At 43.4% G+C, this 27,077-nt stretch overlaps 1 protein-coding gene across 1 annotated transcript in view; it reads right to left on the minus strand.

Annotated features, from left to right (window-relative positions):
- Positions 1 to 18,751, minus strand: part of Arpc1a (actin related protein 2/3 complex subunit 1A) — a 39,717-nt gene extending 20,966 nt beyond the window's left edge. The window contains exons 1-3 of the mRNA XM_004672706.2: positions 18,615 to 18,751; positions 4,916 to 5,008; positions 2,259 to 2,363 (exon numbers count right to left, since the gene is read on the minus strand). Coding sequence (XP_004672763.1) covers positions 2,259 to 2,363; positions 4,916 to 4,979 — 169 coding nt within the window. The 5' untranslated portion in view covers positions 4,980 to 5,008; positions 18,615 to 18,751. The remainder of the gene's footprint in view (positions 1 to 2,258; positions 2,364 to 4,915; positions 5,009 to 18,614) is intronic.
- Between the last annotated feature and the right edge of the window lie 8,326 nt (positions 18,752 to 27,077).

A 27,077-nucleotide genomic window follows, 5' to 3' on the forward strand; every position in this document is an offset into this window, starting at 1 on the left:
CCCCCATACCTGAGAGAAAGAGAGAAAGAGAGAGAGAGGGAGGGAGGGAGAGAGGAAGGAAGGAAGGAAGGAAGGAAGGAAGGAAGGAAGGAAGGAAGGAAGGAAGGAAGGAAGGAAGAAAAGAAGGAAGGAAGGAAATACTTTACCAACTGAGCTCTCTCTAGCTCTTATGGAATTTTTGTTTGTTTGTTTGTTTTGAAGTAGGGTCTCACTCTAGCCCAGGCTGGCAACCCTCCTACCTCTGCTTCCTGAGAGCTTGAATTAAAGGAGTGTGGCACCATGCCTGACTTGGAAATTTTTTTGCTTCTTTGTTTTTAGTTTTTCAAGGTATGGTCTCACTCTATCTAGCCTAGGCTAACCTAGAATTCACTATATACTCTCAGGGTAGCCTGGAACTCACAGTGATCCTCCTATCTCTGCCTCCCAAGTGTCGAGATTAAAGGCGTATGCCACCATGCCTGGCTTTGAAACTTAAAATATATATTTTTATTTATTTATTTGAGACAGAGAGGGAAAGAGGCAGAGAGATGGGGGGGGGAGGGGGGGAGGGAGAAAATGGGCATGCCAGGGCCTCCAGCCGCTATCAAAGAACTCGATGCATGTGTGACCTTATGCATCTGGCTTATGTGGGTCCTGGGGAATTGAACTCGGATTATTTGGTTTTGCAGGCAAGCACCTTAACTGTTAAGCCATCTCTCCTGCCCTGGAAAATTTTTAAATGATTTAAAACTGTAGAAATTATATTTAGACCCTACCTGAAAACAACAACAAAAATCCAAGCACAGCAAAACATGATTGTAATTCCATAACTGGGGAGGCACAGAGGTGGATCCTTGGGCTCACTGGGCAGCCAGTCTAGCCCAGGTGGATGAGTTCCAGGCCAATGAGAGACCCTGTCTCAAAAAGAGTGGATAATGCCCTTCCTTCCTCCCTTCCTCTCTCCCTTCCTTTCACTTGGCTGCCAGAGCTGCTCACTACGTTGCAGCGTGGACTGAAGACCAGTTCGGATTAAAGACAAGCATCAATGGAAGACCCACATGGATCAAAACCCAGCGGCTCCTCACAAAGCCACCCCAGGCTTTCCGGCACCATCTGCAGTGCTGGGTCGGGACTGCTGAAGCATCTGGCCATGTGGACTGAGCAGTTACCAGGTTCGGTGATTCTCAGGCCTGCAACTGCTACTGGACTAATGTCTCTCAAACCATACTCAGAAATGGATACAATACCCAGAAACCTCTGCATCCAGGATCTTTGGAAAGAACATATTGAAGCTGGAATGGCACAAATGGAAAAGCAAATATGAGGAAAACTGTGAAAACATGGTTGGAAAAGGGAATTTCATAGTCGAGGGGTCACCATGGCTCGAAGGATATGATTTGGAGTGTTCTCTTGGAGTTCACAAGGTCAAAGCTGTTACACACCTCAGCCAGATTTTCATGCTGAAGAGGCTCCATGTGGCATTGTGACTATCTTAGCCCCCAAACACTGAACCACACAGAGGTACTGAGCGCTGTCAGTCAAGGACAAGCCTCTGAGAGCTGTTTGTGCGACTAGCAATGAAGCTCTTGTTCTTGTCTAAAGAGCCAAGAAGTACTGTAACGGTGACTGTAATGCCAGGCATGACTGACAGGGAGCCCCTGCCACAGCTCTCAGCAGTAGTCTCAGGTGAGCCCTGACCCTGCTTCCTGCTTCCATCACCCAGAACACAGGTGCATGGCTACCAGAGGTGTTTTCAGCAGCATGAGTTTCAAATTCTTCATAGGCATCAAAACCCCAACTAACTGTACAGAATACACAGCTGAGAATTGGAGGTTGTGTGATGGGTGGGGCTGTAGCAAGAAAGAAGGATTCTAGTTACTCGGGCAGTATCTGTTTTATGATGATTCCGTAGGGTATTTTTTTTTTTAAGTTCAAAGTCATCCTCAACTGCCACATAGAGAGTTTGAGGCCAGCCTGAGCTACATGAGACAATGAAGATGAAGGAGAAATTAGAAAAAGCCGGGCGTGGTGGTGCACGCCTTTAATCCCAGCACTCGGGAGGCAGAGGTAGGAGGATCACCATGAGTTCGAGGCCACCCTGAGACTACATAGTGAATTCCAGGTCAGCCTGAGCCAGAGTGAGACCCTACCTCAAAAAACCAAAAAAAAAAAAGAAGAGAAATTAGAGATGTGGCCCACATACTTTATGAGGCTTGTCAAGTAGACAGACAGGGGCTTCATGGGAAATACCACACTGAGCCCGCCCGCAGCTACTTTACCTGTGATATGTCCATTATGTTCCTTGAGCTCATGAGCTTTTATCCACTGGCTCCCATTCTTCTTGTAGATGTGCACTTCGTGATTATTGGGGCTAAGGGCAATCTCTAGAGATAGAAGTCAGTAGAATTATTAACATCTGGTTTTTATTAGGATATATTCAGTTACACATAATAAGGTTTTTCACCTTGACAACGTCACATGTATGTAATGTACTGTGATCACGCTCCTTCTCCACCACTTAACCTTGCTCCTGCCTCCCACTCCTGCTGCTCTGCTTCCTCTTCCCAATTATCCCCTTGTACTTTCATGTCTTTTGGATTTTTCTGTTTTGTTTTGTTTTTTTTTCGAGGTAAGATCTCACTCTAGCCCAGGCTGACCTGGAATTCACTAGGTAGTCAGTCTCAGGGTGGCCTCGAACCCATGGCGATCCTCTTACCTCTGCCTCCCGAGTGCTGGGATTAAAGGCATGTGCCACCATCCCCAGCTTTTTAAAAACTATTTTTTGGGCTGGAGAGCTGGCTTAGCAGTTAAGGCACTTGCCTGTGAAGCCGAAGGACTCATGTTCAACTCTACAGGACCCCTGTAAGCCAGACGCACAAGTGATGCAAGGGCACTAGGTTGCACATGTGCACATGATGGCCCCTGTGTCTAGGGTTTAATTGCAGTGGCTGGATGACCTGGCTTGCCAATTCTCTCTCTCACTCTCACTCCCTTCTAATAAGAATACGAATAAGAATAAGAATAAGAATAAGAATAAGAATAAGAATAAGAATAAGAATAAGGAGGAGGAAGACAAGGAGGAGGAAGCAGCAGCAGCAGCAGCAGCAGAGAGAAATAGAGATAAGAAAGACAGAAAGAATGGGTGCACCAGGGTCTCCAGCCACTGCAAACGAGCTCCAGATGCATTTACCTCCCTGTGCATTTGGCTTCAAATAGGCACTGGGAAACAGAACCAAGACTGTTAGGTTTTGTAGGTAAGCGCCTTAACTGCTGATCCATCTCTCCAGCCCTCTTCTATTTATTTATTTATTTTTTAAAACTTTTATTATTATTTCTTTATTTGAGAGACACAGAGATTATGGGTGTGCAAGGCCTCTAACCATTGCAAATGAACTTCAGACACATGAGCCACTAAGTGCATCTGGTTTATGTGAGTACTGGGTAATTGAACCTGGGTCTACAGAATCCATGGGCAAGTGCCTTAACCACTAAGCCCCTCTTTCTTTCCTTTTCTGGTGACCTAATGAGTTTAATTAGGTTGCTTACTGGAGCATGGGCAACTGACTGTTGTTATACCAGTGAAGCAAATGTCTCCCCCTCCCGCAGCAGCCATTGAACTGCATACAGATCCCCAGGAAGGAATGGGGATTCATGAGCTCTCTCCACCTGATCATCATTTTCGTTAGAAGGTCATAACAATGACTTTCAGGTTTATTTTTATTTATTTATTAGAGAAAGGGAGAGAGAGACAGAGAGTGAGTGAGAATGGGTGCACCAGGGCCTCTGGCCACTGCAAACGAATTCCAGATGCATGCACCACCATGTGCATTTGGCTTATGTGGGGCATGGAGAATTGAACCAGACCCCTTAGGCTTCGTAGGCATGTGCCTTAATTGCTAAGCCATCTCTCCAACCCCCTGATTGTCATTTTAATTAGATAGGAGGAATGGAAAGGTTTTCTTGTGTTTGTTTTGTATTTTTTCGAGTCATGGTCTTATGAAGCCTAGGCTGTCCTGATTCATTATGTAGTCTAGGATGGGCTTGAACTTGTGGGGATCAACTTGTCTCACCCTCTTGAGTGCTTATAATTGTTAGTCATCATTCCTGGCTCTAGGAAAATTGTTTTTAAATTAAAAAAAACATGGTAGTGTACACTTATAATCCCAGCACTCAAAGAGGCAAAGATAGGACTGCTGCAAAGTGTGAGTCCAGCTTGGTCTACACAGTGAATTCCAGGCCAGCCAGGGATCCCCTGTGACACCTTGTTTCCACAAAAGTAAAGAAAAGAGAAAGTGGTTCTTAAATTTAGCCCTGAAGCATTTCTATTCTTCTTCTTAGTGTTTGTGAGCAGGGTAGTTTGTTTGCCTATTTATTGACATAGGATTTTGTCATGTAGCCTATACTGGCTTGGAATTTATTATGCAGCTGAGGCTAGCTTTAAATTGACAATCCTCCTGCTGCTGCCTCCCAAGTGCTGGGATCACAGAGCATACTCCACTATGCCTGCTATTTTTAATTTTTACCTTTACTTGAACAGTATACATTTTTTCTTTTCATTTCTCTTTTTCAAGGTAGGGTTTCACTCTAGCCCAGGTTGAACCTAGAACTCCCTCTGCAATCCCAGTCTAGCCTTAAATTTACAGAAATCCTCCTACCTCTGCCTCTCAAGAGTTGGGACTAAAGGCATGTACTACCATGCCTGGCTCAGGACACTATATATACATAGTTTTTTGTGGTTGTTGTTGTTTTGAGGTAAGGTTCTCGCTCTAGCCCAGGAGGACCTAGAATTCACTGTGGAGTCTCAGGGTGGCCTCCAACTCATGGTGTGTGTGCTAGGGGGGAGGTTGGAGATGTAGCCCAGTGATGAGTGCTTTCCTAACTTTTGAGAAGTTCTAGGTACAATCCTGAGTAAATGGGAAAAAAATTGCATACTTACGGGTACGATCCCTGTTCCAGGCATGACAGGTGATTGGCTCTAGTAAAAACTGATGCAGGGACATGATTCTTAGTGTTTTCAAAGCACAGAAAGCTGTAATGAGCAACAACAGGAAAAAAAGTACTTAAAATGTCAGATGACTAGTATTTAAGCTGTTCTGAAGATCATGACCTACTTAAGGATAAATCACACTGTTCTTCCATTTTAAAAGGATCGATCTCAATGTGAAAACACAGTCATTTAAACAGCTAGCACTGTAACCACCAGCAGAGAATTTATTCTGTCAAGGGTCATCAATGTACACTCAAATCACAGGCTAAAGACTGTGGGGGAACAGGATATTCACAGTCTCAAATTATCACTCTACATAGTACTTATTAATTACAAAGGGGAAAATATGCCTTTATAATACAGAAATCTGCCAGTCATCACTTAACCAATTGATTAAGCCTCTTATAAACAGTGGAACAATCTAACCAGATAAGCCTTCTGAAGGGAGGGAACACAATGTGTACACCATGGTTTAAAGTATATATATATTTTTTAGTTTTTTGAGGCAGGGTCTCACTCCAGCCCAGGCTGACCTGGAATTCACTATAAAGTCTCAGGGTGGCATCAAACTCAGGGTGATCCTCCTACCTCTGCTTCCTAAGTATTGGGACTATATGTGTGTACCCCACCATACCCAGCTCTAAATAATGACTTCATATATTGTCCAGACCAGCCTACTTGTGGGCACAGAGGGGGCACTATTAATAATTATGGAGTACAGGGATAGGGGTGTAGCTCAGTGGTATAGGGCTTTCCTAGAATGGTCAATGGGGTTTGAAGCCCAGTGAAGAATATAGGAAGAAAATGACAGTATAACTACCTTAGATAGGCCTTGGACTATAATCAACCCACCTATGAAGCATGTATGTCAAACATATATACTCTAAACCAAATCAAGGTCCAGATCTACTTTTCAGTTTATGGGAAATAAAGGGGAGAAGAATTAGCTACACAACACAAACAAGAAATAGCTAAGAGGGCTAGAGGGATGCCTAAGTGGATATGGTGCTTGCCTCTAGGGCCAAAGAGAAAAAAAGAAAGAAGAAATAGTTATGGGCTGGAGAGATGACTTAGCAGTTAAGGTGCTTGCCTGAGAAGCCTAAGAACTCATGTTCAAATCTCCAGATGCAGTGACACAGGCATGAAATGTCACATATGCACCACAAGGGGGTGCACGTGTCTGGAGTTTGTTCATAACAGATTGAAAGCCCTGGCCCACCCATTCTCTCTCTCTCAAAAAAAAAAAAAAAAAAAAAAAAAAAAAAAATATATATATATATATATTTATTTATTTTATTTTATTTTTTTCAAGGTAGAGTCTCACTCTAGCTCAGGCTGACCTGGAATTCACTATGTGGTCTCATGGTGGCCTCCAACTCATGGTGATCCTCCCACCTCTGCCTCCGAGTGCTGGGATTAAAGATGTGTGCCACCATGCCTGGCTAAAAGCAAGACCCTACCTCAAAATAACAACAAATAAATACATAATTTATATATATTTCTTTCTTTCTTTTTTTTTTTTTTTTTTTTGGTTTTAGGGTCTCGCTCTACCTCAGGCTGACCCGGAATTCACTATGTGATAGTCTCAGGTGGCCTTGAACTCACGACAATCCTCCAACCTCTGCCTCCCAAGTGCTGGTATTAAAGGCGTGTACCATCATGCCTGGTAATAATAATTGTCAAAAGCAGAAATAGCTAAAACCAGGTGTACGTCCTTCTATAGAACTGGCCAGAAATATTTTAAAATGGCAATGGGGAGGAAAAGTGAAGAGATAGCTCAGTCATAAAGTGCTTGCCTTACAAGTGTAAGGACTGAGTTTGATTTTATAATCCCAGTGCTGGGGAGGCAAAGATAGACTGACTCCTGGGGCTTGCTGAGCAGTCAGTCTAGTCTACCTGTCAAGTTTCAGGTCAATGACAGACCCTGAAATAAATAAATAAATAAGCTCTCCCTGCTTGCAAATAAATAAAATAATTAAAAATTTAAGGACTGCACAGGCCCAAAGTAAGGTCAGGGGAAGAGATTGAGTAAAGGAAAGGTGGAGGGAGGGCTAATCAAAATCTAAGAGGGCCGGGCGTGGTGGCACACACCCTTAATCCCAGCACTTGGGAGGCAGAGGTAGGAGGGTCTCCGTGAGTTCAAGGCCACCCTGAGATTCCATAGTGAATTCCAGGTCATCCTGGGCTAGAGAGACCCTACCTCGAAAAAGCAAAAAAAAAAAAAAAAAAAAAAAAATCTAAGAGGATGCAAATAAATCATATGGAATCCTCCAGTTTCGGACAATGGAACACTCAGGAGCCATAGACTGTTGTTAGAAAATTTTCAGTGCCAGGGATTGGATACCTCCAGTGAGTTGTTCGTTTCCCACCAGGAGTCGATGGTAAGACCCTATTGCTGAAGACTCCACATACTTGGGCTGCAAGGCCACTGAAAAATCCTGCTGGAACTGAGCTGATAACCTTCTCCATGTAGACCAGATGACAGAAAGCTGGAAGAAGCCATTCTACATGTAGTTTAATGGGAGAAAGAGATACCACCAGTGAAGATACTTAACAGTGGACACTGCAAGCCTTATAATTAGCCAGCCAGGCCAAATGAGCCAACAGGGTGCAATAGTGGCATGTCTATCATGGTGGAAACCAAATGCCCTCCAATTGGACTGGAGGCCCACTCCATGGGGGGGGGGATACATTCCTGATACTGAAAACTTAAAACAGGGTTAGTCATGAGCCCTAGAGGTAGGTGTAACATCTGCTGATATCTGGATTAGTGTATATACTGTGCTTATCAAACTTCCCAGTAAACACTTCTGTTAATATTTATACCCTTATATTAACGCTACTCTCACTTTGGGTAGAGAATCTTCTCTTTGCAGATGGCAGTGACCTTGGGATAACTTAGAAGGTATCACAGTGCTGGAAAGAAGTGACTGGAATACTGACTAACATCTCGATCACACCTTCCAAGGCTCAGGGTCTAATGCGGAAGAGGTAGCAAAAAGAATGTAAGAGGCAAAGGAAAGGTAGGACTCCTTACAACATGCTCCCCCAGACACAAAATGGCCTGCATATCCATGACCTCATAGTGCCTGACACTACCTACACAAGACCGTCATAAGAAGAGGAAAAGATCATGACATCAAAATTAAAGAGAGACTGATTGAGATGGAGAGGGGATATGATGGAGAATGGAATTTCAAAGGGGAAAGTGGGAGGGGGAGGGAAGGTATTACCATGGGATATTTTTCATGGAAAATGTTAATAAAAAATTGAGAAAAAAAATTAAAAAAAAATGTTTTAAAAAAATTTAAGGACTGGCAAGATGGCCCACTAGTTAATTTGTTTGCTCGAAAAGCCTACTGACCCAGGTTCAAGTCCCCAGAACCCATGTAAAGCCAGATGTACAAAGTGGTTCATGTATCTGGAGTTTGTTTGCCAGTAGGTGGAGGCTCTAGCATACCTATTCATTCTCATTCTTTCACTCTCTTTCTCTGCTTGCAAAAAAATGAAATAAAAATAAATAAAAGTGGGCTAGAGAGATGGGTTAGCAGTTAAGTGCTTGCCTGTGAAGCCTAAGGACCCTGGTTCGAGGCTCAATTCCCTAGGACCCACATAAGCCAGATGCACGAGGTGGTACATGCATCTGGAGTTTGTTTGCAGTGGCTGGAGGCCCGGGACACCCATTCTCCCTCTCTCTACCTCTTTCTCTTTCTCTGTCTGTCTCTCTCAGATAAGGAAGTAAGTAAATAAATAAATAATTAAATAAAAGTAATAGTGGGGCGTGGTGGTGCATGCCTTTAAACCCAGCACTTGGGAGGCAGAGGGAGGAGGATTGCCATGAGTTCAAGGCCACCCTGAGACTACATAATGAATTCCAGGTCAGCCTGAGCTAGAGTGAGACCCTATGTCAACAAAACAAAACAAAATAAAATATAAATAAGTAAAAGCGAACCATGTGTGGTTGTATACCTTTAATCCCAAAACTCGGGAGGCAGAGGTAGGAGGATTGCCAAGTTTGAGGCCACCCTGAGACTACAGTGAATTCCAGGTCAGCCTGGACTAGACTGAGACCCTACCTTGAAAAACCAAAATAAGCTGGGTGTGGTGGCGCACACCTTTAATTCCAGCAATCGGGTGGCAGAAGTAGGAGGACTGCCATGAGTTCAAGGCCACCTTGAGACTACAGAGTTAATTCCAGGTCAGCCTGGACCAGAGTGAGACCCTACCTTGCAAAAAAAAAAAAAAAAGAAAAAGATACATAAAAGTGGTGGACAACACCCGAGGAATGCCACTTGAGATTGTCCTCTGGTCCCCACGCACATGCATACACAAAATTAAAAAAGAAATTGTTAGAGGCACCATGGGCTGGGATGGTGCATATAATCCCAGCACTCAGGAGGAAGAGGCAGAAGGATGGCAAGGTAAGTTCACACTAGATTTTAAAAGAACTATGAAAATCCAGTCCCATAAAGGAAAGTTGGCTGTAATGAGTATGTTTTAAAATAACCATAAAAAGTTGAATGTGGTGGCTTACTACTATAATCTCAGCACTTGGAAGGCCAAGATAGAAGGCCAAATGTAAGCTCATGGCCAGCCTAGGCTACAGAGTAGGTTCCAGATCAGCCTGAGCTGAAGTAAGATACTATTGCAAAAAAAAACATAAAACATAAAAACCAAAACCAAAAGACATTGCTGGAGAGTTGGCTTAGCAGTTAAGGCACTTGCCTGCAAAGCCTAAAGGGCCCATGTTCAACTCTCCAGATCCCAGGTAAGCCACATACACAAAGGTGAGGCAAGCGCAAGGCTGCGTATGGCCACTAGGTGGCGCAAGCACCTGGAGTTCTATGACAGTGGCTGAGGCCCTGGCATGCCAATTCTCCCCTCTCTCGCGCTCTTAAAAAAAAATCCAAATCCATAAAAGGCATGTGTTGCATAACCAGGAAATCTGATTTTGAACAAAGTATTCTGTAACAACATGGAATTATTTTTCTAGCTAGGATAATGGTATTTTCATCAGGTAGGAAACAAGTCTTAACTTTTAAGAGTTACAGAGATTTACGTGTTTGAAATGTAAAGATGCCTTTTTTTTTCTTCCTGAGATAGTGTTTAACTGTAGCACACATAAACTGGCTTCCAACTCACAATCCTCTTGACTCAGCCGTCCATGTGCCAGAATTACAGGCATGCGCCTCCATGCTTAGAGAAAAATTCCTTTTTTTTGGAAATAGATCTCCCTTTAGCCCAGGCTGGCCTGGAATTCACTATGTAGTCTCAGGCTGGCCTCGAACTCCCAATGATCCTCCTCTCTCTGCCTCCCAAATGCTGGGATTAAAGGTGTGTACCACCACACCTGGGGGGGGGGGCATGGAGAGAGAGAATAGGCATACCAGGGTGCACAAATGAACTCCAGATGCATGTGCAATATTGCCCATATGACTTTACATGAGTACTGGGGAATCAAACCCAGGTCTTCAGGCTTTGCAGGCAAGTGCCTTAACAGCTAACATCTCTTCAGCCCCCAGAGAGAGGTTTTCTGATGTCAGAAGAAAATGAGTGGAAGAGCCACTAGAAGGTTGTAAAGCAAACAACAAAAGTTCAACTTGAGGGCTGGAGAGATGGCTTAGTGGTTAAGGCACTTGCATATGAAGCTTAAGAAACCAGGTTCAATTCCCCAGTAACCATGTAAGCCAGATGCACAAGGTGGCACATGCATCTGGAGTTCATTTGCAATGCCTGGAGTCCCAGGTGCACCCATTCTCTCTCTCTATCCTCCTATCTGCCTCTTTCTCAAATAAATAAATAAAACTTTTTTTTTTTTAAGTTCAACTTGGCAGAGCAGAGGTGAATGTCAGTTAAAAAAAAGGCAGAAACACTTCAGCTAAAGTAACCCAATGGTCAAGGAGATGTACTGTACCCTTAAATAAAAAACATCTGATGTCTTCAACTATCGGAGAACTATCAATGTTTCATATTCTATACTAGGAGTGAAGATGTTTAGCTGGATGTGGCACATCCAAGAGATTAATTTGTTTTTTATTTTTATTTATTTTATTTTATCTTTAAAAATTTTGTTTATTTATTTATTTGAAAGAGACAGACAGAGAGAGAGAATGGGTGTGCCAGGGCCTCCGGCCACTGCAAACAAACTCCAGACACATGCGCCCCTTGTGCATCTGGCTAATGTGGGTCCTGGGGAATCGAGCCTCAAACCAGGGTCCTTAGGCTTCACAGGCAAGCGCTTAACCGCTAAGCCATCTCTCCAGCCCTATTTTTTAAAAATATTTATTTATTTTTTTTATTAACATTTTCCATGGTTATAAAAAAAATCCCATGGTAATACCCTCCCTCCCCCTTGTTTTTTATCTTTTATTTATTTATTTTTTTTAGATTTTTTTAAAATTTTTAATTTAATTTTATTTATTTATTTGAGAGCGACAGACACAGAGAGAAAGACAGATAGAGGGAGAGAGAGAAAGAATGGGCGCGCCAGGGCTTCCAGCCTCTGCAAACAAACTCCAGATGCGTGCGCCCCCTTGTGCATCTGGCTAACGTGGGACCTCAGGAACCGAGCCTTGAACTGGGGTCCCGAGGCTTCACAGGCAAGCGCTTAACCGCTAAGCCATCTCTCCAGCCCTTGTTTTATATTTTTAATATAAACTGTATTTACTTTATTTCTCTATGTGCATACAGGCGTGCCATAGTGCATATATGGAGTTCTGAGGACAACTACAAGGTATCTGTACTCCATTGTCTTTGAAACTCAAAATAACATCCTGTCACAAATATGACTAATTAAAAGCAGTTTAGTTTAAGAGCTCTGGTAAGCTGATTTGTTAATTAAAACAATATTGACTGGGTGTGGTGGCACACGCCTTTAACTCAGGAGAGAGAGGTAGGAGGATTGCCCTGAGTTTGAGGCCACCCCAAGACAACAGTGAATTCCAAGCCAGCGTTGTCTAGAGCAAGACCCTACCTTGAAAAACCAAAAATAAAAAAATAAAAAAATAAACTAATATTGGCTGGGCTGGAGAGATAGCTTAGCAGTTAAGGTGTTTGCCTGTCAAGCCTAAGAACTCATGTTTGACCCTCCAGGTCCCATGTAAGGCAGACACACAGTGATACAAGTGTGCAAGGTCGTATATGTACACAAGGGGGACACACATGTCTGGAGTTTGATTACAATGGTGGAGGCCCTGATGCACCAATTCTCTCTCACACACATTAAATAAAAAAGCAGTCTGTTGGGCTTGCCTCTAAAAGAAATATTGGCCTGTAAACTAATAATTTAACAAGAATAGCATATGAATTGGTGTATTCAGGGTGGTATGGCTGTAGACCTAATATGAGTATCTCAGATAATAAATGCACCCAGTTCATGTATAGCTAAGAAAGCACCACCACACCATCAGGGAAATGCAGATTAAAACTACTCTGAGATTCAATCTCACTCCTGTCAGAATGGCTACCATCACGAAAACAAATGACCATAAATGCTGGCAAGGATGTAGAAAAAGAGGAACCTTTCTACACTGTTGGTGGGAATGCAATCTGGTCCAGCCATTGTGGAAATCAGTGTGGAGGTTCCTGAGATAGCTAAAAATAGATGTACCAGCTATAGCACTCCTAGGCATATATCCTAAGGACTTGTCTCACTACCTTTGAGATACTTGCTCAACCATATTTATTGCCACTCTACTCTCAATAGCTAGGAAATGGAACCAGCCTAGACATCACTCAACTGATAAGTGGATAATGAAGATGTGGCACATTTATAAAATAGAGTTTTATTCTGAAGTAAAGAAAAATTAAATTACGACATTTAGAGGAAAATGGATGGATCTGGAAAGAATTATACTTAGTGAGGCAACCCAGGCCCAGAAAGCCAAACATCACATTTTTTTCTCTCATATGTGCATAGCTGCAAGTGATTGGACTTCTGTGTGAGTAGGAAGAAAACTCAGTAGCAGAGGCCAGTAAGCTAGAAAGGAAATATGAAGGGAATAGAAAGCGGGGGTGGGGGGAATTAATAGGATGGTATTTTATATATATGTAAGTAGAAGAACAGATTAATGGAGGTGAAAAGGCCTAAGTGAAGTCACGGAAAGAGATTGAGTAAAGGAAAGGTGGAGGGAGGGTTAATCAAAATCTAAGACAATATAAATAAGTCATATGGAAACCTACTATTTTGGAAAATGGAACACCCAGAAGCCATAGGTTGTTACTGGAAAATTTTCAGTGCCAGAGATGGGATACCTTCCAGTGAGTTATTGGCCAGGGAGGTCACTGATAACACCAAAACATTACAGGCCATTGCCAAGGCTCTTGCTTTCCCACCAAGAATAGATAGTAATACCCTATTGCTGAAGACTCCACATAATTGGGCTGCATGATCAGAGAAATCCTACTGGAGCTGAGCTGAAAACCTCCTCCATGTAGACCAGCTGACAGAAAGCTGGAAAAAGCCACACTGCATGCAGTTCACAATGGGAAAAAGAAATCATCAGTGAAGAAATGAGCCAATGGGTGCAACAGTGGCATGTCTGTTATGGAATAAACCAATTGCTCTTTAATTGGACTGAAGGCCCGCTCCATGGGAGGAAATATATCCCTGATAATGAAAACCTACGATAAGGGTAGTCATAAGCCCTAGGGGGTGTAACGTCTGCTGCTGTCTGGCTAAATGTATATACTAATGCTCACCAAACTGCGCAGTAAGCACTTCTCTTAATGTTCATACCCATATATTAATGCTACTCTTACTTTTGATTAGAGAAGCTTCATTTTTTTCAGATGACAGAGACCTTGGGATGACTCAGAAGGCACCATAGTGCTGAGAAGACATGACAGAGGAGTGCTCAGCACGGAAATATCTCTATCACACATTCCAAGGCTCAGGGTCCTTGCGGAAGAGGTGGAGGAAAGAATCTAAGAGCCAAAGGAAGGGTAGGACTCCTTGCAACGTGCTCCTCCAGACACAAAATGGCCTGGATATCTATGACCTCAAAGTGCCTGACATTACCTACACAAGACCATCATAATAGAAAGAAAAGATCATGACATCAAAATAAAAGAGAGACTGATTGAGAGGAGGAAGGGGTATGATGTCATGATGGAGAGTGAAGTTTTAAAGGGGAAAGTGGGGGAGGGAGGGAATTACCATGGGTTATTGTCTACAATTATGGAAGTTGTCTAAAAAAAATTAAAAAAAAAAAGAAAGCACAACTACAGATAAAGGCATTCTCATTCATCAACTCAGTTTTCAGTTTTACATGCAACATAGGAAAGCTTTCAAGGGAGGTAAACAGTTGCACAATAGGATTACTTTTAAAACTGCATTTCTAATTTGGTTACATCACTCAAGTTCTATTTTTGAACATATATCCAATTCGTCCTTCTTATTATAATCATGTGGCTATTTTAAGTCTGCAGACATGACAATAGTCATGTTTGTCAAATTTATAGTGAGCTTCATAAACATAACTGTGCTTATCAAGTTCAGTAAGTGCAGAAGAAATTTATGATAGCCTGAATTTTATAATATCCAACAAAACAAACCTTCAGCCATACAGCTACAATTATAATTGCTAAACTGTGTTAATATTTAAGTGGCCTTGAAATTTTAGTACAAAAAAGAAATCCTCGTAGGACTGGAGGAGAAAAAGAGTCACTGTGGGTAATGATATTAATTTCAGCAAGTTTCTATTCTCACTGTTGAGAAGATAAAAATGAATTAAGGATTCCAGGTCAGTCTGGGCCACAGTGAGACCCTACTTTGAACAACCAAAAAAAAAAAGAATTAAGGAATAGTATGACGCCATGGGCCCCATTCTTTTGTTTTGTTTCTGTTTAGGTAGGGTCTCACTCTAGCTCGGGCTGACCTGGAATTCACGGTGGAGTCTCAAGGTGGCCTCGAACTCTTAGTGATCCTCCTTCCTCTGCCTCCCAGTGCTGGGATAAAAGGTGTGTGCCTCCATGCCTGGCCCATTCTTTTTCTTTATCTATCACTTACTTGACTCTTCTTTTTGTGGGACAAAGAAGCAACTTAGGGCCTTGTCTATGATAGGCAAGGGTTCTACTCACTTTGGATTTGAACTAGATATTACTTAGATATTGTTAATATAGAATCATTTTCCTAGATATGATAATGGTATTGCCAGGCCTCAAAAAGAGTCATTCTTGCCGGGCAAGGTGGCGCACGCCTTTAATCCCAGCACTCGGGAGGCAGAGGTAGGAGGATCGCCGTGAGTTCGAGGCCACCCTGAGACTACATAGTAAATTCCAGGACAGCCTGACCTAGAGTGAAACCTATCTCAAAAAAAAAAAAACCAAAAAAACAAAAAAAAAGGTCATTCTTTCTTAAGCTTTTTTTATTGACAACTTCCATAAATACAGAGGATATACAATGATCATAGCCCCCTCCCACCACTCCCCCTTCCAAAATCCCAAATCCACTGAATCCCTCCTTCTTTCCAACTAGACACTCTTTTTTTTAAATATTATTTATTTATTTATTTGAGAGCGACAGACACAGCGAGAAAGACAGATAGAGGGAGAGAGAGAGAATGGGCGTGCCAGGGCTTCCAGCCTCTGCAAACGAACTCCAGATGCGTGCACCCTCTTGTGCATCTGGCTAACGTGGGACCTGGGGAACCGAGCCTTGAACCGGGGTCCTTAGGCTTCACAGCAAGCGCTTAACTGCTAAGCCATCTCTCCAGCCCAACTAGACACTCTTTTGAGGTAGGGTCTCACTGTAGCTCAGGCCAATCTGAAATTAACTATGTAGTCATCTCAGGCTGGCCTCAAACTCATGACAAACCTCCTATCTCTGCCTTCCGAGTGCCAATTAAAGGCATCCAGCTGACATTCTTTGGTTCTGATGTCATCATTTATTTCCTCCTATTATGCAGGTCTTGTGTTGGTAGTGTCAGTCACTGTGAGGTCATGAATATTAAGGCCTCTCTGGGTGTGGATGACAATACTGTAAGCACTCCTCCTATTCCTTTGGCTCTTACATTCTTTCTGCCACCTCTCTTGTAATGGTTCTTGGGCCTGGGAGGGTATGATAGAGATGTCTAAGAAAAGTCATTCTGGGGCTGGAGAGATGGCTTAGTGATTAAGGTGCTTGCCTGTGAAGCCTAAGAACTCATGTTTGAATCTCTAGGTCCCAAGTAATCCAGATGCAGTAATGCAAGTACACAATGTCGCATGCATACAAGGGGGCACACACATCGTCTGGAGTTCATTTGCAGTGGCTGAAGGCTCACTGTCTCTCTTGCTCTCAAATAAATAAATAAATAATAAGTAAGGAAGAGTCATTCTGATGTATGGTTAGCCATGGGCTCTGGTGCCAAAGAGACCTGAATTTAAATCTTGACTTTGACACATGCTAGTAATAAGACCCTGGGCAAGTCGTTATTTCACCTGTAAAGCAGATCTACAATGATGTCACAAGTCCATTGGCAGGAGGATTAGATGAGATAGGCTGTGAAAGCATGTAGTACAGGCCTAGCCCAACACAGATCTCCCTTCATTCCCTTTCTTTCTCTGACCCAAGCTTTTGAACTATTCCTAGCAGAATCTTCTGAACTTGGAAATGTTGACATGTTATAAATTCCTGGCCCTACTCTGCTGTAACTTGACGGCATCTATATAAGTTGTTTTCAGTTCCCTGTTAGGGCCAATTTTCAAGTTTGTGATTCATCTAGTTTTTAATCTCTCTCATAACCCAACCCAGCAACACCAGGCACTACAACAAGGTCACCACACCCTGCCAATGTTCAGACAGGCTTCAGTCCATTCCAGCTTCAACAGAAAACCATTCTATACTTCCTTGTGCAGGATTAAAAAAAAAAATATTTATTTGCAAGGAGATGGGGTGGGGGCAGGGAGAGAATATGGCCAGGCCAGGGCTTCCAATCACTGCAAACTCCAGATGCATGTGCTACCTTGTGCACCTGGCTTTAGATGGGTACTAAGGAACTGAACCTGGATCATCAGGTTTTGCAGGCAAGTGCCTTAACTGCTGGACTCCAGTCCAGTATTTTTTTTTCAAGGTAGGGTCTCACTCTAGTCCAGGCTGACCTGGAATTCACTATGTAGTCTCAAGGTAGCCTCGAACTCACCGTGATCCTTATACCTCTGCCTCCCAGAGTGCTAGGATTAAAGGCATGTGCCACCATGCCTGGCCAGGACTTTTTTCAAAACACAGGATTAGATATTTATATAAAAATACTGTTACTTCTACTCCAAAGAAGTTGTTTGAAAAGTTGCCCCAATTATAAGCAACAGACCCACTCATTTTGTTTTACCCCCAAAGTAGGGTCTCACTCTAGCCAAGGCTGACCTGGAATTCATTATGTAGTCTCAGGGTGGGCTTGAACTCTCGGCAATCCTACCTCTGCTGGAGTGCTGGGATTAAAGGTGTGCACCACCACGCCCAGTTCAGACCCACTCTAAGTGGGCAAATACACATTCCAGAACAATAACCTCTGTTTTCAGATGCATGAAATCGCAGGGCCTATATGAAACCAAAAGGTTAAAGAAAACTCGTATTAAGAGGTCATTTCAATAATTCGGAGAATAATTATGGAAAAGTAGATAGAAGGCTCCAAAGTTACAGCATGAGAACAGATGGCTTTATAATCAGATTCTAAGCTTCAATTTGTTAAGTGCCTACATGTTCCCAACAGTGTTGTTAAGTACTAGGATGGGACTAGAATCATAAATATGCCACCATCCTGGGCTTCAAGTCTGAGGAAGAGATGAAAGGAAGACAGATATGCACAGAATGTCCAGAAGCAATAACTGCTATCGTTTTATTATTATATGTATGTATTGAACAGCTACTCTGGGCCAGTAAGCAATTTATGCAAATAATCTCACTAAATCCTCAAAGGGGAAAAAAACAAAAACAACGAAGAATTTTCTTAGAGTAGATGATGAAACAAAGGCAGAGAAGAGCAACCTTCCTTGGGTCACTCAACAAAGTGGCAGTGTCTGGATGGGAACTTGGACGGTGGTCTTACATAACGGGCTCCAGCAAGTGCACGGGAGCGCAGAGAAGGGGGTTAATTTTGCTTTGGGGGGCAGGAGGATGGAGGGAGAGGGGAATGGATCTTAAGGTAGCTGAGATTTTCTTTTTCACCTGGGGGAAACATTCTACATGTTATCGAGATGAACAGGCCCCCGTGACAGTGCACTCGAGGTCTACAGCCTGCTTAGATGCCACATGTAGGGGGTGCAGAGAACACGGGGGCGCCGAGAGAAGGGGACCATGGATCCTCCTCACATCCACCGTGCAGTGCGGCTGGACTAGGCTGCGGAACGATCGCTCCGTACGTGTGGGGTCCGCCGGGGGTTCCGAATGTGGGACACACACACACACACACACACACATATATATATGCACATACATACATATATATATATATATATATATATATATATATATATATATATATATATATATATATATATATATATATATATATATATATATATATATATAAAGCCCGGGAGAGCCGTGGTCCCCCGCCCCCTCAGCTCGCGGCCTAGGCACCCCGGCTCGCCGCCCCCGCGGGCAGTCCACATCCGCTACGAGGGCCGAGCAGACAAGGACGTCGGTGGAGCACACGCGCGGCCCCCTTACCTGGGTTTGGGGCGGCGCAGAGGGCTCCGGAGCCGAGGATTCGCGGACTCTGGTCAGTCGACGCGAACGGGCTCCCGGGCGGGCGCGGGCGGAGGAGGCAGGTCCCACAGGGAGAGGCTGACAGATCCCGGAAGTGGACGCTGCGCCTGCGCGGTGCGGCCTCGCGGGCGGCCTTGCGCACGCGCACAGCCCTCCGCGCGCCGTTGGGGGAACGGTTAAGGCGTGGGGTTCCCGGTAGGTGTGCAAGACCCGGGCGGCGGTATGTTTCTTGGGGAAAACCAAAACAACACAATTCCTGAGTTGTGGGCCGCGGTGAGGAGCGTTGAAGTTCTTTTGCTCGGCATTACTGAGGACGAGGGTCTGTCGGGCCTCGGGGACCTGAACAACGTAGGGAGGTTTTGTTCCTTGAGAGAGAGCCTGGATTCGAACTTGACCCGCGGCCGCTTCCGCCCTGGGGCAGCGCTCTGCGGAGCAGGCGGCAGGTCCGCGCCTCCTCTGCGTCAGGGCCCGGTGCTCCCGCGATCCCGACGGAACCTAGGAAAGAAGATGGGAAAGAGCTGAGCGGCTTGGGATCATGGCGGAGTGCTTGCTGTGCGGGTGCAACTTCCAGGAACGGAACCGAAGCCCACTTCCTGTCAGAACTGCGGCCTTAGACCTGGTGGACAGGCTGAGGCAGGGCCCGAGAGAGGGCTCAGTGGTGGCGCATGCCTCTGGGATTTGTCTGAGGTGGCTACAGGCCCTAGGGTGCCCATTCTATCTGCCCCCTCTCTCTTTAACAAATCATTTTTCTTTAATTTTTTTTTAATTTTCATTTATTTATTAGAGAGAAAGAGAATGGGTGTGCCAGGGCCTCTGGCCACAACAGACGAATTCCAGAAGCATGTGCCACTCTAGCCCAGGCTGTAATTTTTATTTAAAAAAAAAATTATTAAGCGGGGTGTGGTGGTGCATGCCTTTAATCCCACCACTGGGGATTTAATTCCAGCACTGGGAGGTAGGAAGATCGTCATGAGTTCAAGGCCACCCAAAGACTACATAGTGAATTCCAGATCAGCCTGGACTACAGTGAGACCCTACCTCGAAAAACCAAAATTATATATACATACATATGTATGTATATATTTTAGAGTGGCACATGCTGTAACAAGCAGGTGGCTTAAAAGCACAGAAAAGGGCCGGGTATGGTGAGCCACGCCTTTAATCCCAGCAAGCAGAGGTAGGAGAATCACCATGAGTTCAAGGCCACCCTGAGACTACATATTGGATTCCAGGTCATCTTGGACTAGAGTGAGACCCTACCTTGAAAAGCCAAAAATAAAAATTAAAGTATCTGGCAATTAAAGGAACTATAATAGCTCAAGACAAATTTTCTACCTAGAGCATTCATCTCTACATACTGTGTTCGAATAAACCAAGGTCAAACAGTCCACTGGATCTTTTTATTTGTTTTTTTTGTTGTTGTTGTTTTTTGGTTTTTCGAGATTGGGTCTCACTCTAGCCCAGGCTGACCTGGAATTCACTATGGAGTCTCAGGGTGGCCTCGAACTCCTAGCAATCCCCTACCTCTGTCTCCCAAGTGCTGGGATTAAAGGCGTGCGCCACCACGCCCGGCTCTGTTTTTTGATTTTTATTTATGTGACACAGAAAGAATGCGTTCGCTGGGGCCTCCAGCCATTGCAAACCAGCTCCAGACTTGTTCGCCCCCTTGTGCATCTGGCTAAGGTGTGTCCTTGGGAATCAAACCTGGGTTCTTTGGCTTTGCAGGCAAACTCCCCAACTGCCAAGCCATCCCTCCAGCACCCCCTTTTTTTTTCAAGGTAGGGTCTCACTCTGGCCCAAGCTGACCTGGAATGCACTATGTAGTCTTAGGGTGGTCTAGAACTCTCTGCGATCCTCCTACCTCTGCCTCCTGAGTGCTGGGATTAAAGGCATACACCAACACTCCAGCCCTTTTTTAAAAAAAATTATATTTACTGAGGGAAGTACGGAGCTAAGGAAAGGCATACAGGTGGCTAGAGACCCATGTGGAGGACCTGGAAAAACTGCCGAAAGAGAAGAGAGAAAAGAATTTTCAAGGTGCTCCTGCCATGTGGAGAGCTCAAGGGGATTAAGAACCCATGTGGAGATAAGGGCTGGGGGTCTCTCCCAGCTCGGCCTGGGACGGAGGGAAAAACTCCCAAGTGGTCAGAGCAGTCCCCAGGATCTTTACTATAGGTAGAGTTCTTTCAGAAAATTTCAGTTCTCAAGCCCAGTGCTTGCTTGTATAGTACTGTTTACAAAAGTGAATTCACCTCACTCCCAATTTCACATCCATGTTATATTGTTTGGAATTAAATAATGGGGTTGTTCATGGAGCACTAAGGAACTGGAAGTTATTAGTTTTACCTTGTTCCATGGCTACAAATTCTACAGATGGAGTTGTAAATTACTGCTTCTAAGAGGCAACTTGATAAAACCGATAGAGCCAGATACACAAAGTGCTGCATGTGTCTAGAATTTGTTCACAGTGGCTGGAGACTGTGGTGTACCCATTCTGTTTCTCTTCTCTCCCCTCCCCCCACCCCCCGCCTCTTTCTGCTTGCAAACAAAATTTTAAAAAGGGTCAAGTACAGAGGCTCTTTGATTTACAGTGGGGTTACTTTCAGACAATCCCATTGTAAATTGAAAATCTTGTAAATCAAAGTGCTAATACACATAACATACCAAATATATAATATTAACAACAGTCCAACATAGAGTATTGGCTATTAGCATTGACACTATGATCACAGGGCTGACTGGGAGCTTTAGCTCACTGCTTCATGTCACTGGTTTTGTGAAAGATCAAAATTTGAAGTATGGTTTCTATTGAATTTGTGTCTCTTTTGTACCATCATGAAGTTGAAAACTTATAGGTTGGACCAAATTAAGGTGGGGACCATAATTCTCCCATCTAAGTATTAACCAGACTGGACTTTTCTAGACATGGCTACAGAATGAGATCTTGTCTCAAAGAAAACAAAATACAAAGCTGAACTAGGGCTGGAGAGATGGCTTAGCAGTTAAGGTGCTTGCCTGTGAAACCTAAGAACTCATGTTCAAATCTCCAGGTCCCATGTAGCCAGACACACAGTGACTCAAGTGTGCATTGTTGCACATATACCATAAGGGGACATGTGAAGGCCCTGGCGTGCCCATTCTCACTCTCTCTGCCTCCTTCTCTCTCGTAGTAAGTTAAAAAATGTTTTAAGGGCTGGAGAGATGGCTTAGCAGTTAAGGCACTTGCCTGCAAAGCCAAAGGACCTTGATTTGATTCCTCAGGACCCACATGAGCCAGATGCACAAGGTGGCACATGCATCTGGAGTTCAGTTGCAGTCGTTGGACACACCTGGCGTACCTATTCACTCTGTTCTCTCTCTCTGACTCTTTTTCTCATAAATAAAATTTTTAAATGTTTTTTTCAAAAACTGAATCAAAATGAGCAGTGAAAGGCCTTCATAGAACAGAAGGCTGAACCCCTCTTTATTGAAAGATAATTTTTCTGCCTGACAAATTCTGAATGGGAAAATCCACTCTTTCAGTTCTCCAGTAGCTTCCAGCCTTCAAACAGATTGTTGACTTGTCATCCTTCATAGCTATGTGAGCCAGTGCCTTGTCTTTTATATATTTATGTATCTCCCATTGGTCCTGGTGCTCTGAGGATCCTGACTGGTGATGCAGCTCAGTGGTAGAACACTTGCCAAGTATGCTGTAAGGCTCTGGCTCCCATCCCTACACACTACACACACACACACACACACAATTTATTTGAAAGAGGGAGACAGGGAAAGAGTGAGTTTGGGCACCCCAGGGTCTCCTGCTGTAGCAAATGAATTCCAGACACATGTGCCACTTTTTGCATTTGGCTTTCTGTGGGGTCTGGGGAATTGAACCCAGGCTGTTAGGCTTTGCAAGAAAGTGCTGAGCCATCTCTCTAGCCCTTGGACTTTGGCTTTTGTCTCTGTGTTCCCAAGAAGCTTTTATATTTATTTATTTATTTATTTATTTATTTATTTATTTATTTATTTTTGGTTTTCGAGGTAGGGTCTCACTCTAGTCCAGGCTGACCTGGAATTCACTATGGAGTCTCAGAGTGGCCTCAAACTCACAGCAATCCTCCTACCTCTGCCTCTCGAGTGCTGGGATTAAAGGCATGCGCCACAACGCCCTGCCCCAAGAAGCTTTTAAAATTACTGCTTAGCTTCTCAACTTCCTGTTCTGCAACCAGTAAACTAGGTATAGTATTAGGCTTTGGTAACCCCAGATACTCAGGAACCTGGTGTTCAAGGCCAGCCAAGTGCTGTATAGCAAGATCTTGTCTCACATGAGGTAAAACAGTCCTGAATACTGGGCTTACTCTCTTATGTACTCTTGACTCTGTATTTGACCTGGTAGGTTTCACTACCTTACTAACACTCATCCTCAAGTAGATATTTTGCATATTTAATCTACTTTTCTATTTATTATTAGTGGGAGGATTATCACCCATTGCCAGATTCATTTGGCAAATATATGATTCTTATTTATTTGACAGAGAGAAGCAGATACAGAGAAAGGGGGGAGAGAATGGATGTGTTGTTACCTCTATCCACTGCAAACGAACTACAGATGCATGTGCATCTGGCTTTACATGGGGAATTGAACCTACGTCCTTAGGTTTATCAGGCAAACACCTTAACTGCTGAGCCATCTCTCCAGCTCAATAATGACTTTTAATTTCTTAAATATTTTATTTATTTAATTGAGATTGAGGAAGAGGCAGATAGAAAGAGAAAATGGCCATGCCAGGGCCTCTAGCTACTGCAAACGAACTCCAGATGCATGTACCCCCTCGTGCATCTGTCTTACATGGGTCCTGGGGAATCGAACCAGGGTCCTTAGGCTTCACAGGCAAATGCCTTAACCACTTAGCCATTTCCCCAGCCCCCAACAATGATTTTTTTGCTTGTTTGTTGTTTTGAGGTAGGGTCTCACTGTAGCCCAAGCTGATCTGGAATTCACTGTGCAGAATCAGGGTGGCCTCAAACTCACAGCAATCCTCCTGCCTCTGCTACCCAAGTGCTGGAATTAAAGGTGTGCGCCACCACACCCAGCTCCCAACAATGATTTTTAAATATTACTGTTTAGTTTGCTAAATCCTACTGTATGTAAATATATGTATGAATGTACATTTGTGTACGTGTGTATGTCTATATTTTTTTGGGGGGAGGTTCTCACTGTAGTCCAGGCTGACCTGGACTTCACTATTTAGTCTCCGTGGTGATCCTTCTACCTCTGCCTCCCAAGTGCTGGGGTTAAAGGCACGTGCCACCACACCTGGCTCCATTTTTTTTTTTTTGAGACATGATCTCACTACATTGCGTAAAGTGGTTCTGAACTGGTTTCAAGTGATTCTCCCATTTTAGCCTCCTGAGTAGCTGGGACTTAAAAAAGTTTTTTATTATTATTTATTAATGAGAGATAGGGAGGCAGATAGAGAAGGCACACCAGGACCTTCATGTGCTGCAAACAAACTCCAGATGTTTGCACCACCTTGTACAGTTGGCTTACGTGGGTCCTGGAGAATTGAACCTGCATCCTTTGGCTTTGCAGACAAGTGCTTTAACTGCTAAGCCATCTCTCCAGCCCAGTACCTGGGACTTTTAAGTGTGTCACCTTGAAATTATATATCTTTGTACATATTATGTTGTTTACTGTTCATGTTTGTTGCAGGGTAGAGGAGTTTTAAAAAAATATTTAAGAGAGTGAGAGAGAGAAAGAGGTAGACAGAGAGAGAAAGAGAACAGGTGTGCCTTCAGCCACTGCAAACAAACTCCAGATGCATGCGCCACCTTGTGCATCTGGCTTATGTGGGCCCTGGGGAATCAAACTGAGGTCCTTTGGCTTTGCAGGCAAATACCTTAACTGCTAAGTCATATCTCCAGTTCAAAAAATATATATACATGTGTGTGTGTAGGTTTAGGGATAGGGATAGGGTTAGAGTTACAGTTAGGGTTAGGATTAGGGTTAGGGCTTGGGTTAGTGTTAGGTTTAGAGCTAGGATTAGGGCTAGGATAGGTTTGGGGCTAGGGCTGGACTTAGGGTTAATTTTTTTTTTTTTTTTTTGGTTTTTCAAAATAGGGTCTCACTGTAGCCTAGGCTGACCTGGAATTCACTATGGAGTCTCAGGGTGGCCTCGAACTCACAGTGATCCTCGTACCTTTGCTTCCCAAGTGTTGGGATTAAAGGTGTACACCATCACGGCCAGCTGGAGGAAATATTTATCACATCTTTTAAAAAATTTTAAGTGCTGGGCGTGGTGGCGCACACCTTTAATCCAAGCACTCGGGAGGCAGAGGTAGTAGGATCACTGTGAGTTGGAAGCTACCCTGAGACTCCATAGTGAATTCCAGTTCAGCCTGGGATAGAATGAAACTGTATGGGGGAAAATATATAGTGACACCCTACCTGGAAAAACCAAAGGAAAAAAAAAAAAATTAAAACCAGTCATGGTGGCACAAGCCTCTAATCCAGCACTTGGGAGGCAGTGGTAGAAGGATTACTTTGAGTTTGACGCCACCCTAAGACAACATAGCGAATTCCATGTCAGCCTGGGCTAGAGTGAAACCGTATGGGGGAAAAATTATTTGAGAAAGATTAGACAGATGCTGAGAATGGGTGTGCTATTACATGCTGGAGAATTGAACCCAGGCCATTAGGCTTTGCAAGGGCCATCAGTCAGATTTGTAAGCAAGCACTTTTTTTTAAATTTTTTTAAATTTTAAATGTATTTTTGAGTGAGAGACAGAGAGAAAGGCAGAAAGAGAGAGAGAGAGCATAGGCACACCAGGACCTCTTGGCAGATGTGAATGAACTCCAGATGCGGTTGCATGTGCGACATTCAAGCTTGTGTCACTGCATCTGGTTTATGTGGGACCTGGAGATTTGAACATGTGTCCTTGGTCTTCATAGGTAGACACTTTAACTGCTAAGCTATCTCTCCAGCCCTCAAGCAAGCACCTTTAACTGCTGAGCCATCTCTCCAGTCCTGTTTTTTTTTCTTTCCTGGAGGGGTTGAGACAAGGTTTCACTATATATCCCAGGCTAACCTTGAGCTCATTACATAGACTAGGTTGGCCTTGATCTATGGACCTTCCCACTTAAGCCTCCCAAGTGTTAAGATTATAGGTATGAGCCACCATACCCAGCAGGGAGTGTTTAATTCTCATTAAATAGCATATCATCATGTACTTTTTACAAACATAATCACTATGGAATTCATTAAATGTTGAATGGGTAATTAGTATTTAACTGCTTATATTATATAGAACTACTTGGAGGGTTGTTTTATAGGCATTTAATAAGAGAGCTTTAGTGGTATTTAGAGACATTTTGGACAACATGGCAATACATTCTTCCTTTTTCCAAGTAATATGTTATATATATATTTTTTTCTTTAAATCTGAGATTGTTTTTAGAAATAGATTACCTGGAGTGACTGTAGTTCCAATTCCAATCATAGCATCTGTTTTTTGTTTTGTTTTGTTTTTGTTGTTTTCTGTTTATTGAGGTAGGGTCTCACATTAGCCCAGGCTGACCTAGAATTCACTATATAGTCTCAGGGTGGCCTCGAATTCACTATGATCCTCCTACCTTTGCCTCCCCAGTGTAATATTAAAGTTGTGCGCCACTATGTCTGGCTACATTGTATTTTAAAAAATATTTTATTTATTTATATATAGAGAAAAAGAAAATGAGAATGAATGGGCATGCCAGAACCTCCAGATGCCTTCGCCACCTTGTGTATCTGGCATTACGTGGGTACTGGGGAATTGAATTTATGTCATTAGGCTTTGCAGTCAAGTGGCTTAACCACTGAGCCATCTCTCCAGTCCCATGCATCTGTTTTATATGCTGTATTTGTTGGCTTTTTACTATATCACCTTTCTAAATTATATTAGTTACTTGTTAACATGACAAAAATACTTGACAGAAATAGTTTAAGGGAAAAGAGGTTTGTTTTGATTAGGGTTTCAGGGAAGTTTCAGTCCATTATTTCAGGGAGGAACATGTGGCAGCTGCTGTTCACCTGTCAGCAACCAGGAAGCAAAAAACACAAACCAGGCAGTATAACCTTCAAGGCCCACCCCTAGTGGCCTCCTTCACCCAGCTAGCTCTACACCTCTAAGGTTCCAAAACAGTACCACCAGCTGGGAGCCAAACACATGCACCTGTGGGGAACATTTCACATTCAAACCATAATTAAGGACTGGGCAGATGGTTCAGTGGTTAGAGGTGCTTGCTTGCAAACCCTGTCAGCCAGAGTTCAATTTCCTAGAACCCATGTAAAGCCAGACACTGCAAAAGACTCTGGCATGCTCACATACTCTCATTCTCTCTCTCACACAAATGAATAAATACAAATATTTTTTTAAAAAACATAACAGAGACATTGGCAAAAGTCT

The sequence above is a fragment of the Jaculus jaculus genome, chromosome 2, assembly GCF_020740685.1.
Source record: "Jaculus jaculus isolate mJacJac1 chromosome 2, mJacJac1.mat.Y.cur, whole genome shotgun sequence".
Lineage (NCBI taxonomy): Eukaryota > Metazoa > Chordata > Mammalia > Rodentia > Dipodidae > Jaculus > Jaculus jaculus.